Source organism: Carcharhinus amblyrhynchos, chromosome 3 (assembly GCF_965287045.1).
Source record: "Carcharhinus amblyrhynchos chromosome 3, sCarAmb.v2.hapA, whole genome shotgun sequence".
NCBI lineage: Eukaryota > Metazoa > Chordata > Chondrichthyes > Carcharhiniformes > Carcharhinidae > Carcharhinus > Carcharhinus amblyrhynchos.
In genome coordinates, this window is record NC_137326.1 from 31,121,583 (window position 1) to 31,144,903 (window position 23,321).

The 23,321-nt window shown below is 42.8% G+C and overlaps 1 protein-coding gene across 2 annotated transcripts in view; it reads right to left on the reverse strand.

Annotated features, from left to right (window-relative positions):
• The window catches only part of LOC145338550 (peroxisomal acyl-coenzyme A oxidase 2-like), a 55,736-nt gene extending 42,630 nt beyond the window's left edge, over positions 1-13,106 (reverse strand). For both annotated transcript variants that reach the window (XM_080182927.1, XM_080182926.1), the window contains exons 1-5: positions 12,923-13,106; positions 4,401-4,563; positions 3,279-3,433; positions 2,528-2,635; positions 1,593-1,712 (exon numbers count right to left, since the gene is read on the reverse strand). In XM_080182927.1, the coding sequence (XP_080039053.1) occupies positions 1,593-1,712; positions 2,528-2,635; positions 3,279-3,433; positions 4,401-4,563; positions 12,923-13,070 (694 nt within the window). In that variant the 5' untranslated portion in view covers positions 13,071-13,106. The remainder of the gene's footprint in view (positions 1-1,592; positions 1,713-2,527; positions 2,636-3,278; positions 3,434-4,400; positions 4,564-12,922) is intronic.
• Positions 13,107-23,321: the final 10,215 nt, after the last annotated feature.

A 23,321-nucleotide genomic window follows, 5' to 3' on the forward strand; every position in this document is an offset into this window, starting at 1 on the left:
TCAGGTTGGGTATTCACACGTTCACCCAACCTAATTTTTCCCATGACCCCAGCAATGTACCTAACACACAAACTGGAATTTTAAACTTACCTTTTGGCACTTAATGCAAATAAAGAGAGCGTGACACCCCCCACCCCTCAACTCTACTCCGCCTTGACCCTGGTGAATTTCCACACCACTCCAGAAACTGACATACTGGCTGTTAATGCCAGAATTATGAGTTAAATCCTGAGTTAATTGGGAATTTGTATATTTCTTTCATTTACATGACAGATCACCAGGGATTTCCTGCTCGTTTGCAAACCAACCCGGTTAAACCCAGAAGTGAGTGGGATAAGTTGGGTTCCCAACCTGATGCCATTATTTTGGGGCTTTAACCCCTCTTCCCCACTCGCACTCAAATCTCCTTGGCAGTTAAAATTCTGTGCATGTTGAGGGGCTATTTTAGTCATAGATTTAGAATAATGTTTGTTTTCAGCTATTCAGATTTATTTTGTTTACACTCAAATTTGCAGCTGTGCAGATGAGAAAATGGCCTCATTTGGTCCAGCAAGCATTTCCTGTTTTAGTAGAAATTCTGATTAATTCTAAATACCCAACACGAGGATAATTAGCAGCTAATGTTTTAATATATGGTCTGAGAATAATACAAAATATTTAAGTAACTTCCTAATAATGTCTCTAAGAAATGAATTTGTAACATGCCAGTAAAATGAAATATGTATTCATGAAAGATATCAGCACAAATTAATTAACAACGTAAATTACCAGGCCAGGTGATAATACCAAAAAATAAAGGTGTCTTTTGGTATTAGAGCTGGTTTAAACTCATTAGAGAAATGTTGAATCATAAGAAGCCATTTTTGGGACAGAACTTCTGTAAAACAGACAGACGATTGACAGATCAATATTTGAAGGTGTCAAAATATGATTAATTGAAGGACATGCCATTGTTAGATTGACGGAACAATGAATGAATGAAATTGCTTTTAATTAAATGCTGGGCTGTATAATCCGATAATGAAAACTATAACCAATTCTGCTCTTTGGCATGAAATTTGAGCTCTTTTGTGAAAGCCTGCTAGCTCATTAGCTGTGTAGGTGGAACCACTGATCTCCCATTTTGGCCGAAATGAGATTCACCTTGTCCTAATTGTGTGTTTGTCTGAATATTGTTAATTTGTAATGTTTTTGATTTGAACATTTCAATGTTTTAATAAAAACTAGTTTAATTGAAGAATTTCATTGAACTGAATAAACTTTTTTTTGCCTTTGTGAAATGAAATGTTTAATGAAAAGAATTTAAATTAATCAGGCCACCTAAAAGAATTTCCCACATCACTATGAAGGAGCAGCAATATTCTTCTGTAATTCAAAATATCAGCCGTGGTATTGGGCATGGAACAAGGAATACGCAACTTTGTGTGTCCTACTTATACAAACTTGAAGTGGTATGAATGTTATATGGTTCCACACATATCAGCATAACAATCACAATAGTGTTCATTATAACTTTCTCTTCTCAGAACAAAACAATAGGCTTTGTTGCTGTACAGCCTTTTAAAAGGCAATTAAGACCTGCAGCACATTACCCGGCAAAACAGAATGGTCCACCAGACTGCGAATCTGAACGATAAATGCATGCATTCCATGACACATTCCTTGGGTATATAGCTGAGCCAAGACCACAGCATGATTCGCTGATCTACCCACTGTAAGTAGAAAACAAAGACTGCATGAAGACTTTTCAAATCAATAGATCATTAGTTTTTATCCTCCAAATTAGTCAATTTGCTCAACATGGTTTGCTTTGCCCTGAGCTTTCCTGCTCCTTTTAAGAACTTGCTGTGTTTACCCATCAACTGACCATTATTCTCACCATGGAAAGTTGTGTCCACGAGATAAAGCATAAATATTCTTTTAACTAAGGTTGATAATAGATAATGCCAATTTCTCTGGCCCAGAAAGAGAATAATTTAACGCGTTCTCGTGTATGCAATTGTTGCTGAAAGATTCATTTTTTTCCTATCTAACTTTTATCTCTCTTAATCCAATCATTTTCTCTTCTGTACCAGATTTGATTTCACTTCACTCTCCTTCATTATTCCTTTCTTAATACTTAAATCTTACTGGTCAAATGCACCACTGATTCTGTCATTCACTAAGCTCCAAGAGACCCTCTTTCCATCTTCTCACCATTATCAGTTTGCACTTTCAGCAAATAAATGATGTAAAATTCTATTAAGATAAAGCGTGCAGAAAAAGATCTAACTTAAGAGCGTGCATCATGAGACACCCCGCTCCAACAAGGTCCAGCCTATCGTATATCAACATCCTGCATTTATGTAGCATCTGTAAGGCTGTAAAATATAAAATATCACAACCCATTTATGTACAAAATTATTGGAGTACAATGCATGTTGAATTTCTTAAAGTTTCTACTCGAAGTAATTTGATGGTCAAGTACAAAAATAGATAGAAATAAATAACTTATAAGTCTAGTGAGATTGATATCTTAGAGGCTTACAGTCACCGGGCCACCATTTTATTGAGGACGTTTTTGGTGTGTTGAGGATGAAATCCTGGCTGAAAGTGTCAAAGGTTGCCGTTGTCTCTAGTCCACGAAGGTGTGTGCCTTAAAATAAACAGCAGGTAAATGATGTGGAAAGTTTAAGAGATCACAGTCGGAAACAAAAAGTTGATTACCTTACTTTCATAAAGTCTACTGGTTGATAACACTTAGACAAATTTCAGGTTCAGTTAATATGCTTGTCTCAGGTTCAGCAGCACTGCTAAGTTCAGTAAAGCTTGTTACAGCACTCAACAAAGGTGCAGATCGTACTAAATACCCTGAACTGAAAGCTATGTTTATCCAATTGAAATTGAATCCAACTACCTCAATTACAATGAATATCTATGAACCAGCTAGATATCAGCGACTGGTGCAGACTACTAATTAATGAATTTACAATTTGATTTCAATCTGTTTGTTAATCATCATTTTCAAAAAGGAGCCAATGTGAATGTAATTAATTGCTTGCATAATCAAGATCAGAATTCATAGTATGGAGTTCACAATAGAAACTGCTCCCTCTGCTTTGAACCATAGTATGCTGAAGCCCAAAGTTTCACTTAGCAGCTGACTTTTTTACTAAAATTTTAACAGTGAAGTGCCCTGCAATTTGATTTTGTAAAATTATAAAGCTTAAATCAAGGGTGCAATATAATTGTGTTGGTAAACAGTATTCAAGTGTAAGTATATCAAATTGTCCACTTGCCGTGGCCTAGCTCCGTTTGAGCATAAGTTCCAATAATCTGGTAATCCTTAGCCAGTGGAATCCATTTTGCAATCTGTGCATCTGTTCCCAGTTCTGTGATTGTTGGTATAAAGACTCCATTGTGGACTCCAAAGGCCAAATTTTCGGTTAGGGCCCTAAAGACAGACAGAATTTGAATTCAATAAAACAAAAAGAATTTGGAATTAAGAATCTACTGATGACTGTGAAACCATTGTCGATTGATGGAAAACCCATCTGGTTCACTATTGTCCTCTAGAGAAGGAAATCTGCCGTCCTTACCCAGTCTGGCTTACGAGACCCCAGACCCACAGCAATGCAGTTGACTCTCAACTGCCCTCGAAGGGCAATTAGGGGTGGGCAATAAATGCTGGCCAGCCAGCGACGCCCATGTCCCACTAATGAGTAAAAGAAACACCAGACTCATGTGAAACTGTGTTTAAAGAAATTATCAAGTTGCCCATTACCTGATGTGTATGAACTGAAGAGATAAAATTGGATGTCTGAGTGTATATATTTACAAAGACTTGCTTTATGAATGACTTCAATAAGACCCGGATGCTAAACCAGCTCAATAACTTCCACCTGTTGACTCTAGCATCACGCTCTGCAGATAAGGGCTTGAGATACTGAGGGTCAGTATCTCAAGGGCCTAATACTGAGTGTCAAACAGCTTGATTCTTTTATGGTTGTCTTTCAGTAAATGGAGCGTTGCCATACACCATTGGTTTAGTGTTCTTAAGAAGAATATGTTTACATTTTAAGCAACATTCTCACTTTGACTTTAAATTGAATGGCAACCATGCTTCAATGTGTTGATAAATGTCTTGGAACTTGTAGACTCTACCATATGGTTTATTTCTGATATTAGCTATGATTCTATGCAGCAGCGTCTGACTGGAATTTTTCCACAGCAAGATATGAATATTTGGGTCCAAATACCTCTTGTATTTCCCGTGGGCCTGTTTCAAATGCATAGCTTGTGCAGGCCTGAGACTAGATTTCTTACTGTGGCTGATGCACTTGGGGAAGGAGAAAAATACAATTTCTGTAAAAGGGCTCTTACAAAAGAACACATTGGCATTTTTTGCTTAAAAGCAATACCTCAAAGCAAACTGCATCTCTAGCCCATCATCAGTCCAGCCCAATTTCTTCATCTTCTGCCGCAGATGCACAGCTTTTTTTACAGCTGCTTCATATTGTTCAGTTGGAGTCAAGAAATATATATTTTCTTTGTTGAAAACAGCATCACAACTGATAAGATGTTCTGACAAAACAAAGAAAAATATTGTAAGTTATAATATTTCAATTTTTAATTCACATATCAATTCCTGTAAAGTTAAAACAGATACTGAATTACTCATTATACATAAAGCCCCAAAATTATGGAATATATTTTATATAATTTATTGCACCCTCCTCCCTTTCTTCCCTAGCCTCCACTGCTCCAGTAGCTGCTTAGCTCAAGCCATCCCTGTACTCCAAGAATTGAAACCTCATACTTTGCCGAACTTCAAACAAAAATTGAAAACAAGTTATTTTTTCTCATCTATAATAACATTCCATACTTAAATATGCAAAAAAAAGTGTAATATAGTTTCCAACCAGGAGATGAAGTATTCTGATTAAACTTGACTAATCTTGCAGCCTTCACTTCTCAAACAAAATTAAAGCTTCATTAACCGATGCGTCTGCACCTTCAGGTAAATTCAGCCTGGGCATACTGGTCATTTGAGCAGGAGCAGGAAAGCATTCAATATTGTACATAAACAGTCCAATAGGTAGATGCCGCTAAAAACAACTGGAGGATGTTCTGATTAGCAACTGTACTTTTAACAGAGGACCAGAATAAATGCAGAAGTATATGCCATTTACTAAAATCTGTTCTAAAGGACAAGTTGTTTATTTGAAACAAAACAGAGAATGCTGGAAAAGCCCAGCAAATCTGGCACCATCTGTCCTGCTGACCTTTTCTAGCATTCTCCAGTTTGTTTCAGATTCCAGCATCCACAGCATTTTGCTTACTTTTGTTTATTAAGTTGTTTATTTAGCTTATATGTTGGTAGTTATCAACTGCTAGAAAGATTTAACATGCTGTCCTGGTGGCAAGGTGGTTAACACTACTGCCTCACACACCAGGAACCCGGGTTCAATTCCAGCTTTGGGTCACTGTCTATGTGGAGTTTGCATATTCTCCCTGTGTTTGCATGGGTTTCTTCTGGGTGCTCCAGTTTTCTCCCACAGTCCAAAGTTTGCAGGTTAGGTTGGTTGGCTATGCTAACTTGCCCCTTAATGTCAGGGGTACTAAACAGAGTAAACGCATAGGGATAGGGCCTGGCAGGGGCTATGGGCTGTGTAGACTCAACAGGCCAAATGGCCTCCTTCTGCAGGATGAAATACAATAGTAACTCTACTATCTGTTCCCTGGCTTCTTTTAGTTTGTCTGGATATAATCCAGCCAGACCCTGGGCTTTAGGTTTTTTTTAATATACCAATTATATTCCCCTTTCTATTTTAAATGTCCTTGTATCTTTTATGATTTCTTCTCTTAAAGTCACATCTTGGTATGACTCCTGCTCCGCCCAAGAGCACAAGGAACTACAAAAGGTTGTGAATGTAGCACAATCCATCATGCAAACCAGCCTCCTGTCCACCGACTCTGTCTACTCTTCCCGCGGCCTCGGCAAAGCAGCCAGAATAATTAAGGACCCCACATATCCCGACAGTCTCTCTTCCACCTTCTTCCTTCGGTAAGAAGATATAAAAGTCTGAGGTCATGAACCAACCAACTCAAAAACAGCTTCTTTCCTGCTGCTGTCAGACTTTTGAATGGACTTAGCTCGCATTAAGTTGATCTTTCTCTACACTCTAGCTATGACTATAACACTACATTCTGCACTGTCTCATTTCCTTCTCTATGAATGGTATGTTTTGTCTGTATAACATACAAGAAACAATACTTTTCACTGTATGTTAATACACGTGACAATAATAAATCAAATCAAAAATGTCTACCTTGTTAGTCTCCCTGATAAAAATAGAGGAAAGGTAATGATCTAATACCTCATGGTGCCCAGGGACCTGGTTTCAATTCTGGACTTGGGTGGCTGGCTGGCTGTGTAGAATTTGCACATTCTCCCCATGTCTGTGTGGGTTTCCTCCCACAGTCCAAAGATGTGTAGGTTTGGTGGATTAGCCATAGTAAACGTGCGGGGTTATGGGGATGCTACAGAGGGGAGGGCCTGAGTGGGATGTTCTTTTACAGTTGGTGCAAGCTCGCTGGGCCTCTTTCTGCATTGTAGGGATTCAACAGTTCTAATACTTTTGCCATTTTGCCCCCGTTACTGGTGAGTTTATTTTGTACATCATTTAGTGGCCCATCCCTATCCTGCTTTACCGTCTGCTATTTATGCACCTATTTCTTTTCATAGTACTTCATAACATAATTTTGACGTTTCCCTGTCTTCCTATTTGTTCATTTTACTTACTTCCTAACTTCTTCGTATTCCCTTTGCCATTTCCTCCTTTATTGTCCATGTTTTCAGTATATGCCTTCTTTAGATTCAATTCTGTCCCTACCATTTTATTCATCCATGGTGTTTCCTTATTGGTTAGTTTGCTCTTTGGCTTTTTAGTGGAATGTATTTCTCCTAAAATTTGTTGATCATTTTAAATAAAAATAGTTCCCATGGGTTGTTTTTAAATCTTTTTCCCATTTCTTGGCTCTAGTTTTGTTCTTGTCCCCTCAAAATCTGCTTTTTTCCCCTAATAGACTATATTTTTTGCCTTACTTATGTTTTCCCAACTTTTATCTCCAACTTGCATTGCAAATTAAAATTTTGTATGTTCTGCTAAGCTTCAATCCACTATTTGTTCTGATTCATTTCCCATTATTGGTTCAACCAGCTGAACAGAAGGATAGTTGGTCATCAGGGGAAAAAATGATCACAGGGTGTGGGCAGGAAAGTGGAGCTGACTGAGATCAGCCATGGTTGTACTGACTAACAGAGCACATGGTTCACTCCTGTTTAAATTTCATGTGATCATTTGATTCCTTTCTTATATTCCTTATATACTGGCTATGAAAGGTGTCCCGAATACATTCTAAAAACTCTTATCCTTCTTCATGCCAGTTGTTTGGGGGTAGTTAAGATAGCTTACAGAGTTTTCCTCAACTTCTCTTAATAGATAGTCTGTAGAATAACCTTATTAACATCATTTTACCCAGATTGGAATCCCTACCACTTGGAGACATGGAAGTGCACTCAGCAGTTGAGGAGGAATCGCTTGCTTATTATGCACATGTTTCAGTCTGCAAATGTTCATAACTTCATACAGTGAAACACAATTAACATAGAGTTAAGGTGAGTTAATGGTGTGATTACCAAAGGGACAGCAAAGCTTTGGACGACTCAGGCTTACATACATAAGAAATAGGAGCAGGAGTAGGTCATCTAGCCCTTCGAGCCTGCCCCGCCATTCAATAAGATCATGGCTGATCTGTCGTGGCTCAGTTCCACATTCCCGCCCTCTCCCCATAACCCTTAATCCCCTCGCTTATCAAAAACCCATCAACCCGCGTCTTAAAAATATTTAGCGAGGTAGCCTCCACCACTTCAACGGGCAGAGAATTCCAGAGATTCACCACCTTTTGAGTGAAGAAGTTCTTCCTCAACTCGGTTCTAAACCGCCCCCCCCTTTATCTTGAGGCTGTGCCCCCTAGTCCTACTGTCCTTTCTGAGCGGGAAGAGTCTCTCCACCTCTATCCTATCCATCCCATTGATCATCTTATACGTCTCAATGAGATCTCCCCTCATTCTTCTAAACTCTAACGAGTACAAGCCTAGTTTATTCAGCCTCTCCTCATAGCTCAACCCCCTCAACTCCGGCATCAGCCTAGTAAACCTCCTCTGCACTCCCTCCAAGGCCAAAATATCCTTGCGTAAGTACGGCGCCCAAAACTGCACACAGTACTCCAGCTGCGGCCTCACCAATGCCCTATATAGCCGCAGCAAGACCTCCCTACTTTTATATTCAATCCCCCTCGCTATGAAGGCCAGCATCCCATTCGCCTTCCTGACCACCTGCTGCACCTGCAAGCTGGGTTTTTGCGTCTCATGCACAAGGACCCCGAGGTCCCTCTGCACCGTCGCCTGCTGCAGTTTTTCGCCACGTAAGTAATAATCCTTCCTACCAATGTGGACCACCTCGCACTTGCCAACATTAAATTCCATTCGCCAGTTCCTGGCCCATTCGCCCAGCCTATCTAGATCCTTCTGCTGACTCTCCACACCCTCCGCACAATTTGCCGTTCCACCAATCTTGGTGTCATCAGCAAATTTCGACACCATACACTCGGTTCCCTCCTCCAGATCATCTATATAAATGGTAAATAGCTGAGGCCCCAGCACCGACCCCTGGGGCACTCCACTAGTCACCAACCGCCAATCCGAATAGCACCCATTGACCCCCACTCTCTGCCTCCTATTTGACAACCAGTCCTCTATCCACACTAACACCCTACCTCCAACTCCATGTCCCCTGACCTTCTGCAATAACCTCTTGTCAAACGCCTTCTGAAAATCAAGAAAGACCACATCCACCGGCTCTCCTCTATCCACCGCCCTAGACACATCCTCATAGAACTCCAGTAAATTTGTCAGACACGACTTCCCCTTAACGAAACTGTGCTGCGTCTGCTCTATCAAACAATTCTCCTCAAGATGCCTCGCTATTTCCTCCTTGATGACGGACAGAAGACTATGGAAGGCTGGTCATACAGCTTAGGTCTTGTTTGTCTTTCTTGAGGAAACCTTGAGTCGATTTAATTTGAATTTGGTTTTTGGAGCAAGCAAAGGATGGATTTGGGTTTACCTGCTCCACTCTGAGCATTGCCTTTGTAATTTTAAGGATGGAGTAAAAAATATTTTTAAAAACTGGAATAATCAAGTTGGGAATTGGTAAAGGTATCGATGAGTGATTTAGTAAGGTTGGTGGATGTTATGGAGATTGGAATACGCTAGTGGTTCTCAAACTTTAATCATACGGGTCATAGTTTGAGGATAAGTGGTAAACCTTTTAGAACTGAGGCGAGGAGAAATTTTTTCACCCAGAGGATGGTGAATGTGTGGAATTCACTACTGCAGAATGTAATTGAGACCAAAATGTTGAGTGATTCCAAGAAGAAATTAGACATAGCTCTTGGGGCTGAGATGTTAAGGAGTTAACATCCCATGAATCTATGACCTTGGCCATTTGTAAAAAGGTTTTGCAAGCTGAGATCCTGCAAAATTGCAAATGCAGCTGGTTGCTTTAAGATAAAGTGAAAAGTCTCCATTAGCTTAAAGCTGTGATTAACTGTATTTTGTTTAAAATGACCTGTGCTGATATCAGTGCATATTCCCTTATTCTGAACTGTCACCCTGGCCTTGTAAATAACAAAACTTTTGCTTTATTAAATCAGTCTAGACTGGATTTGGCTAAATGCTGTCCTTGTTTGAAGGGGATAACATTCATTTTATGGGCAAAATAACGTCCCAAGATATATATGAAAACGGTTGCTATCTCGCAGTGGAGAAATGGTGGATGTGCAGTTGCGACGGCAACCGGTGGGGGGGATCCGACATATTTTTACTCCATACCGTATCTGTACTTACTTTTGCTGTTGCTAAGCACGTGATCTGGGAAAAGTTATACTGTGTGTACATGACTAATTGCTGTAAAAAGAGTATAAAGGGGGAGAATCCCCCAGTTCGAGGGAGCATCGCTCGGCTAAGCTCAGGATTCTGTGCTGACTTAGTAAAACGATCCTCAGAGAGCTTGTATTTGCTTGAGAATAAGGACTGGGTTTCCTTATACAGATCGTTACTAGAGAGGCAGTGCTCGACAGACCGGAGGGACTGATTGTGGACAAGTCCCCAGGACCGGATGGAATGCATCCAAGGGTTCTGAAGGAAATGGCGGAGGTGATAGTGGATGCCTTGGTGATTATTTTCCAAACGTCGCTGGATTCCGGGGAAGTGCCGGAAGATTGGAAAATGACTAATGTTACGCAGTTGTTTAAGAAGGGTGGCAGGCAAAAGGCGGGGAATTATAGGCCGGTTAGTTTAACGTCTGCTGTAGGAAAAATGTTAGAATCCGTGATCAAGGAGAAAATAGCAAGGCATCTTGAGGAGAATTGTTTGGTAGAGCAGACGCAGCATGGTTTCGTTAAGGGGAAGTCGTGTCTGACAAACTTATTGGAGTTCTATGAGGATGTGTCTAGGGCGGTGGATAGAGGAGACCCGCTGGATGTGGTCTTTCTTGATCTTCAGAAGGCGTTTGACAAGGTGCCTCACAAGAGGTTATTGCAGAAGGTCAGGGGGCATGGAGTTGGGGGTAGGGTGTTAGCGTGGATAGAGGATTGGCTGTCAAATAGGAGGCAGAGAGTGGGGGTCAATGGGTGCTATTCAGATTGGCGGTTGGTGACTAGTGGAGTGCCCCAGGGGTCAGTGCTGGGGCCTCAGCTATTTACCATTTATATAGATGATCTGGAGGAGGGAACCGAGTGTATGATGTCAAAATTTGCTGATGACACCAAGATTGGTGGAACGGCAAATTGTGCGGAGGGTGTGGAGAGTCTGCAGAAGGATCTAGATAGGCTGGGCGAATGGGCCAGGAACTGGCGAATGGAATTTAATGTTGGCAAATGTGAGGTTGTCCACTTTGGTAGGAATAATGGTATTACTTACGTGGCGAAAAACTGCAGCATGCGACGGTGCAGAGGGACCTCGGGGTCCTTGTGCATGAGTCGCAAAAACCCAGCCTGCAGGTGCAGCAGGTGGTCAGGAAGGCTAATGGGATGCTGGCCTTCATAGTGAGGGGGATTGAATATAAAAGTAGGGAGGTCTTGCTGCAGCTGTATAGGGCACTGGTGAGGCCGCAGCTGGAGTACGGTGTGCAGTTTTGGTCGCCGCACTTACGCAAGGATATTTTGGCCTTGGAGGGAGTGCAGAGGAGGTTTACTAGGCTGATGCCAGAGTTGAGGAGGTTGAACTACGAGGAGAGGCTGAATAAACTAGGCTTGTACTCGTTAGAGTTTAGAAGAATGAGGGGAGATCTCATTGAGACGTATAAGACGTTGAATGGGATGGATAGGATAGAGGTGGAGAGGCTCTTCCCGCTCAGAAAGGACAGTAGGACTAGAGGGCACAGCTTCAGGATAAAGGGGGGGGGCGGTTTAGAACGGAGTTGAGGAGGAACTTCTTCACGCAAAGGGTGGTGAATCTCTGGAATTCTCTGCCCGTTGAAGTGGTGGAGGCTGCCTCGCTCAATATTTTTAAGACGCGGGTTGATAGGTTTTTGATAGGCAAGGGGATTAAGGGTTATGGGGAGAGGGCGGGAATGTGGAACTGAGCCACGACAGATCAGCCATGATCTTATTGAATGGCGGGGCAGGCTCGAGGGGCTAGATGGCCTACTCCTGCTCCTATTTCTTATGTTCTTATTTCTTATGATCGGTGTCTTGGTCTTGCATCAAGTACATAAGGGTCTCTGAAAAATGAACCTGACAGGGCTAAAGGAATCAGGAACATGGCAGAAAGAGGGGATCAGGATATTGAATTTGATGATCAGCCATGTTAAAGATGAATGATGGAGCAGGCTCAAAGGGCTGAATGGCCTACTCCTGCTATTCTTAGTTTCTATGTTTAATTGAAGGAACTCTTTTCAAATGGATTGATAATAATACACTGCCTTCCCAATCTAAGTTATACTATATAGTAGTCATCATACGAAGGCGCTGCATATAGTTTCACAAATATCAGCAAGATACAACTGCCTGCTTTCCATTTCAAAACCTGACAGGAGCCTGGAGAGAACAAAGCACAGAGAAAGCAAGGAAACAAGAGCACAAGCTGTGCAGGTCACACCTGCAGCTGTCATTCACTCCCTTACTGTTAACCACGGCACCTGGATTATCCATGGGCCCCAGTTTGGGAAGCAGTAAAATCGACGGTCTTACCGACAGAGTGTGGAGTTAGAAGCTCATGTTGCGGTTAAATAGGGTGTAACGGTTAGGAGAAATTTTTTAGATTGCACACAGCTTCCAGGGAGTGGTGACGAGGGAACAGGAGTGAAGGGAGACAGGACAACTGTGCCAGTCTTCCCAATATTTAGTTAAAGGGAGTTTTTGCCAGATTGGATTTGGGACAAGCCGGCAAATTAAAGGCAAATGACTTTAACTGAAAAATTCAGGTCTGTTCAGCGTTTACTCTGATTCAGTGTTTCGGATTAAGTCTTATAATTGCGAAATTGGCACACTCTGGCCACGCAGCCCCCGGTCTGACCGGACACACACACTCTGGCCACGCAGCCCCCGGTCTGACCGGACACACACTCTCTGGCCACGCAGCCCCCGGTCTGACCGGACACACACTCTCTGGCCACGCAGCCCCCGGTCTGACCGGACACACACACTCTGGCCACGCAGCCCCCGGTCTGACCGGACACACACACTCTGGCCACGCAGCCCCCGGTCTGACCGGACACACACTCTCTGGCCACGCAGCCCCCGGTCTGACCGGACACACACTCTCTGGCCACGCAGCTCTCGGTTCGACCGCGGACGCTCCCTGACCGGGACTCACCGACGGCCCTCCGGGTGCGGGTGCGAGCCGCTCCGCCGTCCAGCAGGTTGATCAGTTTCTCGATCGGGAAAGTGGGAGCCTCCCGCTCGCTGGCGATGTCGGGGTTAACAGGTGGGCGCGAGCCCCTGTTCGAAACTAACGGCTCCATCGCCCGCTGCCGCCCTTTGGAATGCCTGGTATTGTCAGACTTCTTACTTTTGGAACGCCGCGCCGAGAGCCCGCCCCTGCCGCGCGCTGGTTGGTGCCGGCTCCCACTGCCGCTGTGCTGACTGGCTGTGGCTGCTGTCAATCTGAGCCCGTAAACAAGTGGCCTCTGACCCTTCCGGGTTTGTCGTGATTAGGGCTGCCAACTTCATCATTTCAGATCAGGGCGTAATAAATGTTGATGTTAGGGAGAATGTAAATATAACCGTCCGTTACTGTTGGAGTGATTGGAAATGCTTGTGTAAAATTCCTATTTGAAAGCCAGGATTGAATCTTGTCCTCAGTTGGGTGGTGATTCCAGTTAGATCATAGAAACTCTACAGTGCAGAAAGAGGCCATTTGGCCCATCGAGTCTGCAGCGAGCACAATCCCAGCCAGGCCCTAACCCCATATCCCTACATATTTACCCACTAATCCCTTTAACCTACTCATCTCAGGACAGTAAGGGTAATTTTAGCATGACCAATCAACCTAACCTGCACATCTTTGGACTGTGAGAGGAAACCGCAGAATATTAATTCAAGTTGAGTTAAAGAATGAGTATTCAATATATTCATTGATTCATTGTCTTCAGTGATTCAAAACCTCCAACTCTCACCGATGGGTGAGCCTTAGATTATTGATGGAACATTCATAACTTACTGGCTCAGATTTTCGCTGAGACTTGGGAGACCTTTGAAAGTAGTGGGCGGGAGCATATGTATAAGCCCCATATAAGGGGCACGAATGATACAAGTAGGAAATCTGAACTCAGCAGGACCATTTGACCATTTGAGTACCACAGTGGTCTTAATCTGCAGAAGTCAAGCTTTCTGAGCACTGTTTCTTCATCAGGTGAAGGAGCAGTGCTCTGAAAGCTTGTGATTTCAAATAAACCTGGTGTCCACGTGGCCTCTCATCTTGACAACCCTAGTCCAACACCGGCATCTCCACATCATTGACATTCACCTTAAATCTGCCGCCTCTGATCCTCAATGCTTCAGCCAATAGGAACAGTATTGTCTATCTGTTTTTGAACAGCCTCTTGTCATTGATTAGTGTTCATGATCATGAGCATTGACCTATGCTGTAATCAATATTTGCTGTGCTACAATCAATTGTTTTCGCAGTATCATGCTGTTTTTAATGGTATTTCACATGCTGAACTGTTGTCCATTAAAAGATGCCAAGTTAATGAGCAATATGCAAACCTTGTGTTTCTCATAGCAAATTTTGGTTTTAGATGAAAATAGCGTGGCTGGATTATTTCTAATAATAGTGTTCTATTACACTTCCCACTGCCTCGGAAAAACAGCCAGCATAATCAAGGACCTCATGCATCCTGGACATATTTTCTTTCTTCGGGAAAAATACACAAAAGTCTGTGATCGCATACTAACCAACTCAAGAACAGTTTCTTTTCTGCTACCATCAAGCTTTTGAATGGACCTACCATATATTAAACTGATCTTTCCCTGTACCCTATCTGTGACTGTAACACTATATTCTGCACCCTCTCCTTTCCTTCTCCCTTATGTATTCTACGAATGGTGTGCTTTGTCTATAGAAATAATACTTTTCACTGTATCCCAATTTATGTGAAAATCAAATAAATAAATTAAATCAATAAACAGCTCTGTCAAATCTCACTCAACTTTTCTCTCAAGAGAACAACCCCAACTTTTCCAACCTATTCACATAACTGAAGACCCCCCATCCCTGGCATCATTTCCATAAATCTATTCTGCCCCCTCTCTAAACCTTCACAAGTTGTCTAAAGCACAATGCCCAGAATCTGACACAGATGCCCATAGACAGATTTACAATTAGTGAGGCCCTGTGCTCACATTAATTTCTGCACCCTCATCCCCAACCTCATTGCTCCCCACCCTTACTTGCCCTGCAAAACACAAAAGCACCAGTCACAGCAATTTAATCGCTACTTTTTCACCTGCAAAAACATGCCTGCGCGAATAATTGCCTTGCTGAAATCCAAGTCCACCTCTTGTCAGAATGACGGTAAAGATGGTTAATATTGCGATATGAGATTTGAGGCAAACAAACATGAAACTTGCTGATGAGCAATGAGTTGGAAAAATCAGCCAATAACATCACTGCCATATAGCTAGCAAAAGCATTGCCTAGCAACTCTTTGTTTAAAAGGAATCATGCATCACAGTTAGGGTTTCTTCAGAATGAGCCAGTGCAAGAGCAAATACTCCAATCAACAAGATACATACACTGCTGTTCAGTATATTTCACAGAGTCTCCAAAAATAAAAGTTAACTTCCTCTCACAAAATCAAAAAAAGTTATTGTTATAAATTCATATGAGTGGAGTCCAATTAGTCAAATTCCAATATCAGGTGGCTTCGTGTGGCAGGATTCCGTTATTTGCCCAAGAGATTTTAAGAAGTCCAGTCTTGAGAGTGATGTTGGTGTTAAAGCATGTGACCAGCTTCAGCCATTATATCAGCTCAACAATGGTCATTTTGAAAAACAAAATTTAAACAAGAGAAAATGGAAGAAGGACAGCTTTTAAAAATTTCCTTACTTCATCCTTTGTTGACATGGCAATTTAGATAGCTTTTCTTTACACTTTTCCTTTACAAAATAATCAATTACACAATCATAGGTAATATCTTGTAAAGATGTACTTTGAATTCTCAATTTTGTGAAATTGTCAAATGTTCCTGACACACCGTACTTTGTAAATAATTTTTAACTCCTTTTAAACAGAAAAAGAACATTCACAGAAGCATTTATGACAGGTATTGTTAAAAGTATTTTCAGAATGGTTTCCACATTAGGATTGCCTGCAAACCATCAGATACAAGTCTGTACAAATCAGCTGGTGATTTTGAAGCACAGAGTTCATCATTATCGATAAAATGAATGTATCATTTCACTTAATTTTCAAAAAGATTTGTGCCCATGTCCTGGTAGAACTCACACAATTTCTTACTGCAATGGTTTTTAGCATTTTCATCCACACCTCTCAATGTGGTTAGTAAGTTTGCAGATGATACCAAGATTGGTGGCATCGTGGACAGTGAAGAAGGTTTTCTAGGATTGCAATGGGATCTTGATCAATTGGGCCAGTGGGATGACGAATGGCAGATGGAGTTTTAGATAAATGCAAGGTGATGCATTTTGGTCAATTGAAACAGGGCAGGACTTAGTCAGTTAATGGTAGGGGAGAGTTACAGAACAAAGAGATCCAGGGGTACAGGTTCATAGCTCCTTGAAAGTGGAGTTACAGGTGGACAGAGTAGTGAAGAAGGCATTTGGCATGCTTGATTTAATTGGTCAGAACACTGAATACAGGAGTTGGGACATCTTGTTGAAGTTGTGCAAGACACCAGTAAGGCCACACTTGGAATACTGTGTACAGTTCTGATCATCCTATTATAGAAAGGATATTATTAAGCTAGAAAGAGTGCAGAAAAAATTACTAGGATTCTACCAGGAATTGATAGTTTGAGGCTGAATAGACTGGGACTTTTTTCTTTGGAGCGTAGGAGGCTTAGGGATGATCTTATAGAGGTCTAAAATAATGAGGGGCATAGATCAACTAGATAGTCAATCTTTTCCCAAAGGTAGGGGAGTCTGAAACTAGAAGGCATCGATTTAATATGATAGGGGAGTGATACAAAAGTGTCCAGAGGAGCAATATTTTCACACGGAGGGTGGTGAGTGTCTGGAACAAGCTGCCAGAGGTACTCAGAGGCGGGTACAATTTTGTCTCAAAAAAAATGTTTAGACAGTTATGTGGGTAAGATGGGTATAGAGGGATATGGGCCAAACGCAGGCAATTGGGATGAGCTTAGGGGTTAAAAAAAGGGCAGCATGGACAAGTTGGGCCAAAGGGATTGTTTCCATACTGTAAACCTCTGACTCTATGACTCTGTCAAAAAGCACAGAAAATAAATCAACAGTTTTCTTCAAAGATTCACTTCTACTCTGCAATTTCACCATTAGAATGTCACAAATAGTGTTGACAGTCTCAATGATCTTATCTTTCCTGTTTTGAAGTGATTTCATTGTCTCTAGTTTCACAGAGAATAACTTCCTATGTCTTATATGATTCTCATCAGAGGAACCTTTTTTTTTGTTAGTGCTTCTGTTTCCACCAAGCTGTAGTCATTTTCAACTTCCATGATAAAACTTTTAACTAACTAAACAAATTTGTGTCAATATTTTGCAGCAATTTGCTGACAACATTAATTCTTTGAAGTAAATGGTTCAACAAAAGAATAAAACAGCAATATTGCACCTTTCAAATTTCTCTCCTAAGGATGATGCTTTAGTTTCACACACGGCTTTTTTGAATTTGATTTGGGTATGTTTAATAAGATTTCCTTTATATCACCGAAGCACATTTTCAAAGCCAAAACAGTATCTGCAGGAGCAGACCACCTCATGTCACGAATTCTTTTCACTGTGAAATGTTTTCCCTGTGATTGTAATGTATTCCACCGACGTGTGGAAAATGAAAGAAAGTCAAAAAATGTATAGCACCTCACAGAATTTGGCTGCAGATTAAATTCATGGAATGACTGGAACACGGGATAAATAATGTGCAGGGGCTTGTATTGTTCAGTCTTCCTTGCAGACCTGAATAAATTGCATCATTGAAGCTCTGTCCACAACAATTGTTGATGTTTGAGCCTAAATTTACAATGATTTCTAAAACATTTGTCTTCAGACATTCAGAAGTGTGAGATTTTAGCTGGACAAAACAAACAAATTGCTCTACAAGTTCACCATTGCTGATCACGTATCTTAAAATTACTGTTAATTGTTCCACATGACTCACATCTGGTGTTGAATCAACTATTATGGAATAATATTTGGCATCTTTAACTTCATTTGCGAATTGGTTTCTCAGCCACTCTGCCATTAGAATGAAGTATTCATAGGTCTGGTGGATTAAAAAGTTGGTCTTCCCTGAGCTGCAGTATTGACAACTTTTCAAAAGACTCTTCGAGAAGCTCATCAAATTCACTGAGATATTCAAAGCAAGATAAAAATATTACCTTTTCGATTTGACAATGATGACTCATCATGTGCTCTTAGAGGTAGTCCCAAAGAAGATAGCAGTTTGACATGGCAACAACAAACATCATCAACAACATCAGATTTTTGAATGGACCTACCTCGCATTAAGTTCTCTACACCCTAGCTATGATTGTCACACTACATTCTGCACTCTCTCCTTTTCTTTTCTATGAATGATATGCTTTGTCTGAATAGCGCACAAGAAACAATACTTTTCACTGTATACCAGTACATATGACAATATGTTGTTGTTCGTCCATCATCATCGATGAGGACGTCAACGCCATTAGTCATTTTGAGGCTGGTTGCGGTGTGTCCGAAGATGACTGATCAGGCCAATTCGGGCACAGAATGTCCTGGCGCATATTGGGCAGACTTGTATAGACACTGTAGTTGTTGCGCTGGTGGCTCTGGACTTGCGCAGCTTGCGCTTAAGTTGTGCTTCAGCGATACACCTTGCTTCATGAGCTTGACAGCCTTTGTGGATGAGGCAGTGCCAGGTAGGACGGTTTTGTGCCAGCGTTTCCCAAGTGGTTGTGTCAATGTCAAGCGACTTCAGGGAGGCCTTGAGTGTGTCTTTGAAATGTTTCTTCTGCCCTCCATACGAGCGTTTTCCAGCAGAGAGTTCCCCAAAAAGGAGCTGCTTGGGTATGCGCTCGTCTGACATACGGATGACATGACCTGCCCACTGGGTCTGCGCTCTCATCAGCAGTGTGTGGACTGGTGGTAGACTTGCTCTAGAGAGAACTTCAGGGTCTGGTACTATGTCTTGCCACCAGATGCATAATATTCTGCAAAGACAAGTCATGTGGAAATGATTGAGCTGTCTTGCATGCCTTCAGTACACAGTTCACGTTTCACAGGCATATAGGAAGGTAGTGAGTACCACGGTGCTGTAGACCTTCAGTTTTGTTGCTGGACTGATTCCTCGACATTCCCATACAGTGGAGCGCAGTCTACCAAAAGCAGAACTTGCCTTTGCTATTCTGCAGTTAACTTCTGCATCAATAGTCACTGATTGGGAGAGGGTGCTGGATGAGTGAACTGGTCCACTGCCTGTAGTTTCTGCCCTTTGATTGTGATATTGGGTTCTCTGTACGGTGCATGAGGAGCAGGCTGGTGCATGACTTCGGTCTTTTTAATGTTGATGGTGAGTCCAAAGTTGTCACAAACCGTGGAAAATTTGTCCATACTGACTTGCAACTCTGGCTCTGAGCCAGTTTACAGGGCGCAGTCATCAGCAAAGAGGAAATCTCTCAGAACAGTCTCTTCCACTTTGGTAATAGATTGAAGTCTCCTCAGGTTAAAGAGCTTCCTATCCACTCTGTACTTGAGGCTGATTCCAGCAACACTGTCCTGGAAGGCATCATTCAGCAAAGCAGTAAGCATCATGCTGAACAGTGTGGGTGTGAGCACACAGCCCTGTTTGATGCCATTGGTGACTGGGAATGCCTTAGAGGATTCTCTGCCATCCAGTACTCTGGCCAACATGCCATCATGGAACTGGCATAACATCTGAATGAATTTGGGGGGGCAGTCGAACTTCGACATGATCCTCCACAGGCCTTGTCGGCTTACAGTATCGAAGGCTTTCGCAAGGTCAACAAAGGTTGTGTAGAGCTCGCAATTCTGCTCCTGACACTTCTCCTGAAGTTGGCGCGCAGCAAAAATCATGTCAGTCGTCCCATGACCTTGGCAGAAGCCACACTGTGACTCTGGAAGCAGGCCCTGCTCCAGATGAGTGACCAGACGATTTAGCAGGACTCTTGCGAGGGCTTTTCCTGTGATGGAGAGCAGCGAGATTCCTTGGTGGTTGTTGCATACTTGCCGATTGCCCTTCCTCTTTGTAGAGGTGTACAATGAAAGCATCTTTAAGTTCCTGAAGACTGGATCCTTGCTTCCAAAAGGACTGGAACAACTCGGTGAACTTCTTGATAAGTACAGGACCAGCAGCTTTATAGATCTCTGCAGGAATGACATCTGCCCCTGGGGCTTTGCCACTGGATAGCTGGCTGACAGCTTTCGTGACTTTGGCTACTACTGGTGGGTCATCCATGGCACTGTTGATATCAATCTGTAGAATCCTGTCTACTGCCTCATCGTTAATAGATGACGATTGGTTGAGGACGGCTTCAAAGTGTTCAGCCCATCTCTGCAGAATCTGAGCCTTCTCTGTAATGAGAGTTGACACCATCTGTACTCAGGAGGGGGGGACTCCAGAGAGATTGAGGTCCGTAGAGAGTGTTGAGGGCTTCATAGAACCGTTTCAAGTTGTTTCTGTCAGTGTATCCCTGTATTTCATCTGCCTTGGCGCTCAGCCAGGCATCCTGCATTTTACGCAGTTTATTCTGGACTGTCCTGCGAGCACTGGTAAAAGCATTTTTCTTGGCAGCTGAAGATGGGTCGTTCTGACAGGCCCGATGAAGACGGTGCTTTTCAACAAGTAGAGCCTGTATCTCATCATTCTCATCGAACCAGTCATGCTGCTTGCGGGTAGAGGGTCCAAGCATCTTCAGCGTGGATATATGGATAGCATCCTTGAAGTATTCCCAGTCATCCTCAGCGCGAGGGGTATGTCAGCAAGCTTGATTTCTAAGTCTTCAGACAGTGCTGAAGCTATCTTGGAGTTCCTTAGCTTGGCCGCATTGATTCTTTTCATAACCTTGCTTTCGCCTCTTGGGTCTAATGCGGAGCCTCATTTTGGAGACAATGAGCCTGTGATCTGTCCAGCAGTCTGCACCAAACATGGCCTTGGTTACTCTGACATCCTGTCTGTCTTTTCTCCTGACAATGACATGGTTGATAAGATGCCAATGCTTACAGCGGGGGTGCATCCAGGAGGTCTTGTTACGGGTAGGCAGACGGAAGGTTGTGTTGGCAATGAGGAGATTGTGTGCTGCACAGGTCTTCAGTAAGAGTAGGCCATTACTGTTACACTTGCCCACTCCATGCCTCCCAATGACTCCCTGACAGATCGCAGAGTCACATCCTACTCTTGCATTGAAATTGCCAAGCAAGATCAGCTTGTCGGTACTGCTGACTGCTGATAGTAGGGCGTCTAGTTCTTCATAGAGCTTGTCTTTCATCTCATCCGGGTTGTTCATTGTGGGGGCATAGGCACTGATCAGGATGGCTTGACTTCTGTCCTGTAGCGGAAGCTGTAATGTCATAAGCTGGTTGTCACATCCTTGGGCAGACTGTCAAGTTTCTGAACAAGGTGACTCCTGACGGCAAATCCAACTCCAGCATCACGACACCCATCGCTGCTGCGACTGCTCCAGAAAAAGGTGTATCCACCTCCAGTTTCAGTCAACTGATCTACGTTGGCAAGATGAGTTTCGCTCAGGGCTGCAATGTCAATGTTGTATCTTGCAAGCTCTCTGGCTGTTGCAAGCTCTCAGGCTGTTCTTCTCTCTGGTCTGTCTGCTGTAGGGTTGTCCAAAACCGTGCGCACGTTCCAAGTGCCAATGGTGAGCGGTGTCACCTTGTGTTTTGTGTGTTCAGTCTCAAGATGGGATCCCCGTCAGCTGTGGTAAACTGGCCAGGGTGTAGTGAAGCAGGCAATGTTTAGGGCACCTTTTCTAGCCCCTTCCTCATTCTATGGAGGTGAGCAGTGCGTTCCTGAAGAGGACTGCTCAGTCGCCCAGGTAGACACTGAGTTCCACTGCTACTTCGGTCAGCGGAAAACGACCATTAGACCTGAGCCACCTGCGTGCTGGTCTGTGACTACAGCTCCCAGTGTATCCACACCTGCTGCTTCGTCGCTCGCCCATCGCCACAGGACTTCAAGGATTGAATAGGACACTGATGATGATGATGATGGTGTCGAAACTAGAGCTTGATTTGGATTAAAGCGAGGGAGAGTTGTGCAGCGTCAGCCTCACTCTCTCTTCCCAATTCCCATCTAGATCCAGTGGCAAGACAGTCAGGACGGCTGGAGGTGGGACTAGGTGCAGTGGATGACCAAGACGTCTTCTGTGTCTTGTCTTGCTCTTTGCAATCCATGATGCTTGCAGAGACCACCTTCTCGACCGTTGGATCTTCCATTGGTCTCTTCTGCTCAATCCGCTGGACTCTGTCTTGACATGCTGGGATAGACATCTCCCTATCTCACCGAGGGTTGAGACCTGTCGGCTACCCTCACCTGGTTTAGCCGGCTGGTTGAGGCCGTTGCCCGGGGTGTGTCCACTGTCGCATGCAAACAGCTACGGGGAGCCACAGGTGAGAGCTGAGTGCCAGGTGGGGACAGAGGATGGACAAGCCGCCCTGAAAGGATGCGACATGTTTCCCCACCAAAGGTATTACCCCTCCCTGACAAACATATGACAATAATAAAACAAATCAAAACATGTCAGCATTTTCCTTCAATAAGAACACTTTTTCAATCTGAGCTGATAATGCGGAATCAATTCTTCCAGATAATTTACATCTGTGAATGAACGCATACGTAGCTTTAGTATGCACTTTGGAAGTTTGACGATCAGCAAAATCTCTTAAACCATTTCTCCAATTGAAGTTCTTGTCGATGAATGTGCGATTCCCTTTACTAGGGTCAGGCTCAGGGAATAATTTGCAAATAGCAGAGCCAGCGTCAGATCAGCCATGATCTTATTGAATGGCGGGGCAGGCTCGAAGGGCTAGATGGCCTACGCCTGCTCCTATTTCTTATGTTATGTTCTTAGAGCTTTCCAAAAGAACTCAGCCAATTTCTAATTTCAGTCATCCCATTTCTCTTCACCCTCCAGAGAACGGAACTGATGAAGATTTCTAATCTGCATTCAGCCTTCAACTTCAAAATCTCTTTTCAGATTTTCCATATTACCTATGGTTTTTGGTTTATTTTGTACAAAATGTTTTGCCACACCCAGAGAGACATACTTTGGCCACAAGGCAATGTCTTCAGGATAGATTTCTTCCCTCCCCAACAGAATGAGTAACATCTTGTAGTTCCATTGTAGTTTCAGAGTCCACTTGTTTAACTTTTGCAGTCAATGTGGTATCTCTGGAGATTGTCAAGTTATTAGATAATTCACCCATACTTCTGGACGAATGATTGATAAAAAACTTTGAACTTCTAAAAATAAAATGACAAACTATCTTTTTGCTCAGCTTCATTCTCGTCTTGCCTTCTTTTTTCTGTGCTTTTGACTGCCAGA